At 56.6% G+C, this 8,799-nt stretch overlaps 1 protein-coding gene across 1 annotated transcript; it reads right to left on the reverse strand.

Moving 5' to 3' along the window:
- Positions 1-4,253: 4,253 nt before the first annotated feature.
- HELT (helt bHLH transcription factor) lies at positions 4,254-8,270 on the reverse strand (the record flags this gene model as incomplete). The annotated part of the gene is made up of 5 exons (XM_084286047.1): positions 4,254-4,784; positions 4,900-4,996; positions 5,130-5,234; positions 7,401-7,625; positions 8,211-8,270. The coding sequence occupies 5 exons, from the start codon at positions 8,268-8,270 to the stop codon at positions 4,285-4,287; spliced, it is 987 nt and encodes a 328-aa protein (XP_084142173.1). The 3' UTR covers positions 4,254-4,284.
- Positions 8,271-8,799: the final 529 nt, after the last annotated feature.

Below are 8,799 nucleotides of genomic sequence, written 5' to 3' on the forward strand. Positions count from 1 at the left end.
AGAATTCCAGTCCATCCCAAATCTCTGTAACTTCCTGCTGGAAGAAGAGGAAAGTCATGACATTATCTCTAAATTTGATCTACTCTTTGCTTGCCATATTCAATACTATATGTTGCTTTGCATAGGGGTAGCAGAAGCTCTTTGCTTAAAGCAAAGCTGATTATAACACAGTTCCTAACTGTAACATACACTGTGAAAAACTAATTTTCTGAAGAGGAGAGGAAAAGCATGGAGAGCTGCAAATAAATAGTTTCTGAGAAGGTGAGCTCTTCAGTGAAGAGCAGCAGGCTGTTCTGCTGCTCCTTTGGAGCCTCCTCACAATGGAAAGGGGATGCTTTGGCCTCGTAGAGGTAGTTTAGATCCTGCATAGGCATGTAGATGGAAGCTGGCCTTTCATTTAAGTATAGATTATTGTGCTTAGGTGTTTTGGTTTTATTTATTTATTTGTTTTCTTCTTGGAGGAACAGTGTATACACTGAGAACAGTGGGCAGTGCAGCCTGTTTGGTACACGACTTCACCTTCATGCTCAGAGTATCTCTCTGTTTAGGACCAGGGTAGGCTACTTGCTCTCCATACATCTCTGCAAACATGGCTGCACAGCTAAGTTAATAAAATGAGCATGAGGAGCCACAGGAATATATATCACTTACCTGCTTGGTAAGCTTTCTGCTGATACAACTCCATCGTGCCTTCTCCTCATGTAAGGAACTCCAGCTTCAGGGATCTCCAGGAAGCTTTGCCTCCTTGCAATAGCTAAGGATTTGGTCTGCCATATATACAAGTAGGTAAAAAGTATGTGGAGATCTTCTATTATTATTATATTTTTTTCCTTTGTTTGCTTTAACCCACTGGCCTTTCTAAGCAGTGGCATCTTTAAGCAACATTTTATTGGTTTTTGTATGTCTTTGCTGTGTTACAGTTTTTGGCATTATGCAGCAAAGGATGTGCTCTTGCTCTTTTTCCAAATACTTTCTCCCCATCTCCAGGCATCACAGAATTTTTGCAACTTTCAATTATAAAACTACAAAAAACGTAATCTATGAATAAAGTATGTTGTGTAAGAATATTATTATTATCACTATAAAAAGAGGTTTTATAGTGGAATATGCAAGTCTTAGGTTATACCAGTTTCCTTAGAATTTTCCAATATATAGTTGTGTGACATGAAATATGTGTTGTCTCAGGTTTTCCTGAGGCTCTTGAAAACCTACAACCCATGCTCGGTGAACCTTATCGATACCTGTTATATCTTCTCATTTTGAAACTGAAATTACATGGGGTTTGTTCCATAGGTGCTACTCTTCTTATTCTGTGCCCTGATTTCACTTGCAGCTGAAGTGGCATCGCCTCTTGCAGTCAGAAATGTTGTACAGGTGGGCACTTGAGTTTGGGGGAGGTAAAAACAAAACAAAACAAAACGAACCCTGTATCTTATTCATAAAGGATTGCCATTTAAAGGCTGGTCTCTGTGAATTCATCTGTTGACAAGGCACTAATGTGGTGTCTGAATTCCCTGTTCCCTTGCAGGACTCCCCAGACAAAGTAGCCTTTTTTTTTTTTTTTTTTTTAAATTACATAATCATTTCACAGAGGAAGACTCCACTTCTGAGGTTTTGTATTCTTACAATCATAAAAACTAAATTGCCTTTATTTTTTATAGCTCAACTGCAGAAGTTTAGAGCTCTTGTTAGCAAAAGTATTTATTTCAGCCTAATTAATGTGTTACTGCTGCCAAAACGCAATGCACATCTCAATTGCTGCAGCTTGCAGATGAATATTAAGCAATGTTTCATAAACTCAACCTGATTTGATATTCTGAGTTTGAATCTTCTAAATGACTCCTCTTTCCTCAGGTTAGATGTTCATGGCATTGAACTTTTGGCGCTTTTAAAATCAGTTTTGTTTTAACATGCCACTCTGGGGGCAGCATGGCATGTGGGTAGCTCTCAGAGCTTTAACCTCTAAATGTATTAAAATGTGGTTTTTATACATCTTGCCATAATTATGTTTTCCTAGTGTCCTTTCCCCAGGCCAGCCTTTGTTCCCAAGCCCTTTACATAGCCTGTTGGCACGTTTGCTAGAAATAAAGCTGATGATGTGAGGGGATGGACACAGGAGTTTGGTCAAAGCTTGTAGACCTATTCCTGGTGTTGGAGTAGTAAGCATGACACACAAATGCTTCTTGCCAGTGGTCTCCTGTTGCCTGTTGGGAATGCAAATTTTTGGGGGTAGAGAGTTTGGGCGCAGGCTTTGGTCTGTTTGATGGTGTTTTACTTCCACACTAGCTCAAAAAAACAAATCCTTGTGATAAATTAGTGAGCTTTTAACATAAATTTCCAGAAAAAGGGGGGAAAGCATACTGAGGTGTGACTGCTGTGCAACTGTTTTTGGGAGTGACAGACCTGTGGTGTAGAGAGGAGTTAGAGGTGTGTGACAGTGGGATTTTGGGTAAGGGGCAGAGGAGGCAATGGGGACACGAGAGGCATGGGGAAGGCAGGCAAGGCAAAATGAGGCAGAAGGGATAGCAGCAGAAGGAAAGGGACAGGAGATGACAGGAGGGGATTCACCAGCAGCACTTTTAGCCAGGCAGGTGCATAACAGAGCTCGTATTTTGGGGCAGTTTATTTGGGGGCACAAAGCTCCACCAGCAAGCAGCGGTGCTGGCAGTGCTACCAGCCCAGGTGTGGCACTGCATCCAGCTCCCCCAGCAAACCCCCCAAAATAGCTATGACCTCCTGGCATGGGAACACTGAAAATTATTAGAAATTTTTAAAAAGGCCACTACCAAAGCACCACACAGTGCCATGGGGCAGCGGCCAGACAGGGCAAGCCCAGTGGAGACTTGAGGCAGGGGATGTCCATCTGGGGGAGCTCTGTGCCCTGCTGCAGAGCCCAAATACCTGTGGGGCAAAAGCCAGGGGCTGCGGGGCCCGGGGGCAAGTTCAGGGCCCGGCAGAGGCCCATGGGCGGCGGGGGAGGCAGCGGGCGTGTGGGGGACTTTTATCCCAAAGTCATTGTCAAGCCAGAGCGGGGTTTATCCTCCGCAGCTAAATGAAAACGAAAAGGACAAAAAAAAATCCAGAATAGCAACATTCGAGATACAAAGACTGTCATGGACCAGTGCAAGTTTGCAAAATTATATGTAAATGACCACAGTTTTGACCGTGGTGGCCCTCTGCTAATCCCAGAGAGAAAATCTACTTAGCAAAGGGAAGTTTTGTCTAATTTGGTTAACAGTGACCAAAATGCTGAATATATTAATAATTTATATTTCCAGGGAAACACTATATCTTTAATGCTTCAGTGCTGAAGTGTGTGTGTGGGGAGGGGGGGGTGACAATAGCTTAATGCTCACAGAATAAAAATCGTGTAGGATTTTCTTCGCGTCCTGCACCCAGCGCTGGCCAAGAGCGGACCCGTGTCCTCCCGCAGGCGCCAGCACGGGGTGGCTTTGCCTTTGGGTGCCCGTGCTCCCGATCCTAAAACCGTCGGGGGAGGGAGGTTTCCCCCCTCTCTGCCCGCCCCCCGGGACCCTTCTCCCAGCAGCCCGAGCCGGCAGCTTGCCCTGTACCCGCACCGCGACCCGGTGCGCTCAGCACCTCCCTGCACGTCTCCAAGCTCAGCGCCGGGCCCTTTTGCCCGAAGCCCCTTACCCAAGTCCCGGGACCTCCCCTCCGCCCCCTCCCCGGGCTGGGGGGCACCTGGGGTCTCCCCGCGGGGTCCCTGTGGCTCTGGGGGCGCTTCTTGCCTCCGTCCCCGTCGCTCCGCACCCGGGCCCGCCCCGTCCCGTCCCTTTCTCCCCCCTTGAGCGAGCAGAGAAGCCGCTGGTAAGATCCGGGGGGGCGGCGGTGCCTCTCGGGAGACCCCAAAAGCTCCCCCCCAGGACATCCCCGGCACCTTTTCCATCCTCCCGCCGCCCCCGGTGGCGCCGTCGGGGCCGTGCCGTGCCCGCGGGGCGCGCAGCAGCCCCCCCGCCTCCCTCTGCGCTCCCATTTTTGCCTTTCGGGGGGCACGGAGCGGCCCCCCACAGCCTCCCCCAGCCCACCCCGCACCCCCGAAGCCCCCTCCCGGAGACAAGAAGGGGCCGCGGCCACACACGTTTATTGCAAGGCATCGCTGGTACAGGCGCCGCGCCGGGGGGGGGGGGAGGCGGCGGAGGAGCGGGCGGGGAGCGGGGGGACCCCGGGGGCTCGTCCCCGGTCCCGTCCCGGTCCCCGTCCCGGTCCCGGTCCCCGTCCTGCCCCGTCCGCGGCCATAAATAGGAGTCCGCCGGGGCCGAGCCCCTATAGCACGGCGGGGGGCTGGCCGGGGGGCAGCCCGAAGGCGTTGGGGTGGGAATGGCCGAGCAGGTTGAGGTAGCGGCGCTCCAGCCCCGGCACGGGGGAGAGGAAGGCGCCGCGCTGCTGCCCGGGGCCGCCCAGGGGGGAGGCGGCGGCGGGGAGCGGATGGAAGGGCAGCGGGGGGCTGCGGGGGGCGCCGGGCCACGGGAAGGGCCCCCCCGGGCCGTGGGGGGCCGGCAGCGGGGTGTCGGCGGGGCCCAGCCCCGTGGGGCGCTCGGGAGCGGGGTGCAGCTGGAAGGGGAGCTCCGGCTCCGGGGGGGAGCCCAGCGAGGCCAGCAGGGGCTCGGCCACGAAGCGCGCCTGGGACTGGAGGAAGGCGAGGATGCGGGCGTACTTGGTGTCCTTGGTCTCCATCCTCTCCACCGTGGTCAGGTAGTGCACCAGGTTCTTCATGCACTCGTGGTAGCCGTAGTGGAAGTAGTTGGCGAACTCGGCCAGCAGCTCTGCTGGAAGGCACAGCGGAGCGCGGCTCCTCAGCGCCCGGCCGCCGCCGGGGAGGGATGGGGAAGGGGTGGCGGCGGGCAGGGGGCAGGGGGCAGGGGCCGCCCGCCTACCTACCCTTCTCCCGGCCGCGGGGGAAGTCGGCCGAGTGCAGGGCCCGCAGGTACTGCACCGTCATCTCCAGGATCTCCGCCTTCTCCAGCTTCCCCGAGCTCTGCAAGACGCGGGGCAGGGCGCCGTCACCTCTCCCCCCGCGCCCCGACGGGCCGGCCCCGGAGCCCGGCACGGCCCGGCACGGCTCGGCACGGCCCCCCCAAGCCAGGCCCCGGGGCCCGGCCGCCGCCTACCTGCTTGGCCAGGGCCATGGGCACCGTCCTGCCCAGCTCGGTGAGGCAGCGGTTGATGCGGTCCCTCCGCCGCTTCTCGATCACTTTGTGGGACACCGGCGTCCTCTGCAAAAACAGACGGGGCGCGTTAGCCCCGCTGAAATCCTAAACGGCGGCTGGACGCGTTTAGGATTTGTTTCCTTATTTATTATTATTATTATTTTTTTTAGGGTGGGGGGCGGCTTTATTATTATTTTGGGGAGGGGGAGGGCAGGGCAGGGCCGGCCGTGCGCGCAAGGCGGCTCACCCGCCGCTCCTTGAGCTTGGAGGCCATGGTGGGCACTGCGGGCCCCTCGGCGCCGGGCCCCTTATAAAGCCATCCCCGTGTCCTGGGGGGGACGGGGGGCCTTCACGGGCCCGCTGATCCCATAGGATTAGGGAGAGCCGCGCCGGGGAATGTATGCATTAAAGATCAGGGTGGAAGGGGGCGAGAGAGAGGGCCGGGGGGACGCTCCTTCCCTCGCCCCCTCTCCCTCCTTCCCCCCTCGCCCCGCGGCCGGGGGGGGCCCAGCTGTGTCGCCCCACGTGGAGCCGGCATCGCACGTGATGGCCCCGCGGGGCCGAGCCGAGCCGGGCCGGGCCGGGCCGGGCCGGGGAGCGGGGCGCAGGGCGCATCGTCTGTGCCAGCCGGGGCCGCCCGCTCCCCGCGCCCGCCGCCCCCCGGCACCCCCGCCCCTCCCCGGCCCCGGCGCTGACTGCATTTTAAAGCCTGTCCAGAGTCATTAAAGTAATTAAGTAAGCCCTTAATAGGCTGTTCCGCCCGGTTCAAGGGAGAGCCCTCGGAGCCGGAGTGGCCCCGTTTGTTCTCAGGCTTTTCTCACACGACTTGGTGACACGTCCATCTTTATAAGAGATGGCAGCGCGGCTTTTTGTTTACCCCCGCTTTATGCGGCGGGGACACCCCGGCAGGTGTGGGCCCGGGGGCTGGCACACGACCCCCCCCGCTCCCTCGGCCCCCCCGGCGGCCCGGGGAGGCTCTCGGCAGCCTTTGGCACACGACGCGGCTTTTTGTGTGGTGCGCGGCTGTGTGGTGCCGGCCCGCCCCCCCGCTCCCCCCTTTGGAGAGGCTCAATTTGTAGCCTATTATCCTATAGGAAAATGTCCCATTGAAAAGTATGAATAGTTTCATTGGGCCTAAATTTTAATAATGCGGGTCAAAGAAAAGAGGGGCAAATAAAGAGGGGATCGCAGCTGGCCCGAGAGTGCATTATGCGGTGTCACCTGCGAGCGGGGTCGCCTACAGACCCCCTATTCATTTGCCTAATTTTGGTCAATTTAACAAACTTCAGGAGAAATTATTGTGGCATTGTCAGGGAGGGTAAAGCTTTCTGATCGAATTAACAGCATGTTTTGATCCGGTAAATGTCATTAAAAAGAAAGAAACAATCGCGTTTAAAGGGGGGCTCCGCGCTGAACGCGCCAAGTGGAGACGCCGGAGCGCACAGCTCACAAAGGGAGCAAGTAACTGCCACAGGGGAACTTTTGTACGCTCACATTGCTGCAGTTTTTTACACAAAAAGGCATTATTTCATACTTGAATACGTCTAATCCAACAATTGTCTATTTTCCGCAAACATATTTTCACAGCCCTCGCCGCCCTCCTCTCCCCTCCGCCCGCCTCGGCCGCGCTCCTCGCCCGCCGAGCGCACGGAGCCCCCGGCACGGCACGGCCCGGACCGGCCCGGATCGCCCCGGACCGCCCCGGCGGGGCCGCCCCGGCGCCACGGGGGGGGCCGCCCTCTCCGCCGCCCCCCCGCCGCCGGGACCCCGCCGCCGCCGCCCCGGGGGGAGCCCCGGCGGCCCCGGCCCCCGCGGCCCCTCTCCACGGCCGCCCGTGCGCCTCCGGGGCCGGCCCGGCGCCTCCCGGGACTCCCCCGACGGCCGCCCCGGAGCCCCCCCCGGGCCCCTCCGGGCTCCGGGGCTGCTCCCGGGGGGGGCTCCCGGTGCCGTCCCCCCGCTGCCGGCCGCGGCCCGGCCCGGGGAGCCCGGCGCGGCGTGCCGCCGGCCGCTTTGTGCCGCCGGGAGCCGGGTAGCTTGCGCCATATTCAGCGCCGTACAATGGGATTAAACACCAACCGTTATCATCCAAATTAACCAAACCCTGAATGGCAAATGGGGAGGGGGGAGGCTGGTTTTTTTTTTGCCCTTTTTTTTTTTCCCTTTTTTTTTTTTTTTTTTTTAACTCCCCCTCCTTTCTCTCTCCACCAGCGGAGATGGAGTTGATCCTCTTACTGTCTGTGTTAACCGCCAGCTGCAGGCACCTGCGAGGCTGCTCCCGCCGCCAGGGAGGTTGGTTATGTGGTTATGTCCCCGAGGGACGCGCCGCCGCCGCCGGCCCCGCTCCGCCCCGCCGGGCAGCCCCGGGCACCGGGCACCGGGCACCAGCGGGACCCCGGGGCTGGGCGCGCCGGGGGGCTCGGCGGGGCTGTGCGCCGCCGGCAGCTCCCGCTGCCGGGGCTTTTACACTCGCAGGGAGGCTAGGAGGAGGCTTTTTATAAGAAAAAATAATTTAATATGGATATTTTTGAACGTTTTGCATCCCCACGAGAGCCCACTCCACCTCCTCGCGGCAAAGGTGTGCGCGGCGATTTGGGGCCCCGGCTGCGGCTCCCCCCGGGGTGGTGCCACTGGGGGCGAGGTGCCGCCGGTGGGGAGCACCCCGGTAGAGGTGGCACCCCGGCGCTGGCTCAGTGGGAGGGGGCCCTTTGGGCACCCCTGGAAAAGCATCTCTCCTTGACTTTTCGTGGCAGTGCCTCGCACCCCCGCTTTGGCCCTTTCATCCAAAAAATCCCCCAAACTTTGAGCCCTGTTGTAGGATCTCTTGGTGCCTGAGGTGGCAGATGGGACTGCCAGGTCAATGCACCTTCAGTGCAAGTATAGTTTGCAGTGTGATTTCAATATAGCCCATGGTGCTGTTCAGGATTAAAAGCCTTTTGTAAATGTAAAACCTGCCCTGCTTTGCTTTTGGATTACTCTGGTTTATATGAACTCCAGTGGGAGGACTGCTGCATTCATGAGGACACACTTTCCGTGACTTCACACCTTTTCAGCCTTACCGAGTCCGCATGTCAGGCTCAGCACTGGAGCTCGGTGGATGGCCATGGCGGCAGAAGGGGAAGAGCAAAGGGACACTTGGAAAAGGTCCCATTTTCTAGTATCTCCTTTGTCAACTTTTTTTGTGTCAGAAGTAAAATTTCAAACTTATATGTAGTAGAGTTAATGAATACACAATTATACAGAATTAATGAATACAGAATTATTTAGGAAAAAACATTCCACTGATTAAAGCCAGGTGTAGTTGTACATGTTACACCCCTCTACAGAAGCCAATTTACCTTGGCACAAGACCTGACACAGCCTTTACCTGTCATATGTTTCTATGTGTGGCAAAACCCAAGACAGCGTGTGCCGGGTGTTTGCACGAGGCAAGTCCCTGAAGTGGCACGGAGGTGCTCAAAGTTGCCCCAGTGCCACTCAGCATGCAGAGCTAGAGGCAAAGTGGCGTGACCTGAGCAGTCTGCCAGTGCCATCCCTGTTATTAAAGCAACTTTGCACATTTTCCTCTTTTCTTACCTGGGTTTAATCCCTATGTGCATTTAAGATGAAGAAGGATTGCATTATATTGTGAAAC

This window comes from Netta rufina, assembly GCF_964035555.1.
Source record: "Netta rufina genome assembly, chromosome: 4".
NCBI classification, from domain to species: Eukaryota; Metazoa; Chordata; class Aves; order Anseriformes; family Anatidae; genus Netta; species Netta rufina.